Here is a 1,392-nt window from a genome sequence, read left to right on the forward strand (position 1 = left end):
GTGGTCTGCTTCCCGGAGTCATCCTGACCCTGAGCGGGGCCTGAGGACAGGCCCTGGGGGAACACTCCCCTGAGGGCCGCTCCTGTGGCCTCCCCTGAAGTGGGCCCAGAGAGGCTATGGGCCTATGGGGGCCTCACCAGGTATCTGTCCCGCCCCCCCACGACCCTACAGCCAGAGGGCAGGCTGGCCTGGACCTGGGTGCTTGAATGGGCGCAGGCAGGGGACATCGGAAGCATGGAGGAGGCGGGGCCAGACCAGCCTTGGGGAGCAGGGAGGAGGCGTGGCCAGACCAACCTTGGGGGAACAGGGAGGAGGCGGGGCCAGACCAGCCTTGGGGAGCAGGGAGGAGGCGGGGCCAGACCAGCCTTGGGGGAACAGGGAGGAGGCGGGGCCAGACCAGCCTTGGGGGAGCAGGGAGGAAGTGGGGCCAGCCTGGCCTTGGGCCAGGAAGGCTTGGGGCTGGTTCTGCATGGGTGGGAATTCGCAGAGGGTGGGGAACAGGGACCCTTCCCGCACCCAGCACGAAGGCATGGAAAGAGCACGGCTCCCAGAGGCTGTGCGCTGCTGGAGCCCAGGCCGGCAGGTGGAGAGAGTGCGTCCTGGCCTTGGGAGCTCAGAGTCTGGGGGGGCATGGGGGAAGATGCCGCCTGCTCGGAGCAGTTCCCCTTGTGCCCCGCACAGCCGTTACGGGGCCTGAGGAGAAGGGTGACCTTCGAAGCTTCCTGTGTACCACGGGGACCAGGCACTGTGCCTGGCCTTTCTCGAGTATCCATTCATTTAGGGGCGCTTGGGGGGCTCAGTCGGTTGAGCCTCCGACTCTTGATTTCAGCTCAGGTCTTGATCCCAGGGTCGTGGGTTCAAGCCCCATGTCAGGTTCTGCGCTGAGCATGGAGGCTGCTTGGGATTCTCTCTCTCTCCCTCTCTGCTGCTCCCCTGCTCACACTTAGGCTCTAAAAATAGTTCACTCAGTTACTCCTCTTAGCCACCCTCTGTAAGTGCTGTTATTACCCCCATTTCACAGAGGAGGAAACTGAGGCACACTGTGGTATGGTGACACTTACTGAGATACCCAGTGGATAGTTGGCAGGACTGGGAGGGTGAGCGGGACGGTGGGTCACATCACCTGTGACGTGGAAAGCCAGGCTCTGGGGAGAGGTGGCTGTGGCCAGGCCCTGCATCTCACTCCATGTCCGGGCCTTGGTCCCTTGGGAGCCCAGGTCGGATCAGGGGAGCAGTGAGGTGTGACTCTGGATTGTGAGGCTGGGTGTGAAGCTGTGTGTGTGGGCTTGTCTGCATGAGCCACACGCAGGCTCCAAGCTCTATGTGTCCCCAGGACCACCACTGTCCCTGGGAAGTCCGGTGGCCTGAGTATTTCTGCAGTGTGGACAGGAG

At 63.1% G+C, this 1,392-nt stretch overlaps 1 protein-coding gene across 1 annotated transcript in view; it reads left to right on the forward strand.

Annotated features, from left to right (window-relative positions):
• Positions 1 to 529: 529 nt before the first annotated feature.
• The window catches only part of PITPNM3 (PITPNM family member 3), a 53,243-nt gene continuing 52,380 nt past the window's right edge, over positions 530 to 1,392 (forward strand). The window contains exon 1 of the mRNA XM_029928766.1: positions 530 to 592. Coding sequence (XP_029784626.1) covers positions 530 to 592 — 63 coding nt within the window. The remainder of the gene's footprint in view (positions 593 to 1,392) is intronic.

The sequence above is a fragment of the Suricata suricatta genome, chromosome 17 (assembly GCF_006229205.1).
Source record: "Suricata suricatta isolate VVHF042 chromosome 17, meerkat_22Aug2017_6uvM2_HiC, whole genome shotgun sequence".
Lineage (NCBI taxonomy): Eukaryota > Metazoa > Chordata > Mammalia > Carnivora > Herpestidae > Suricata > Suricata suricatta.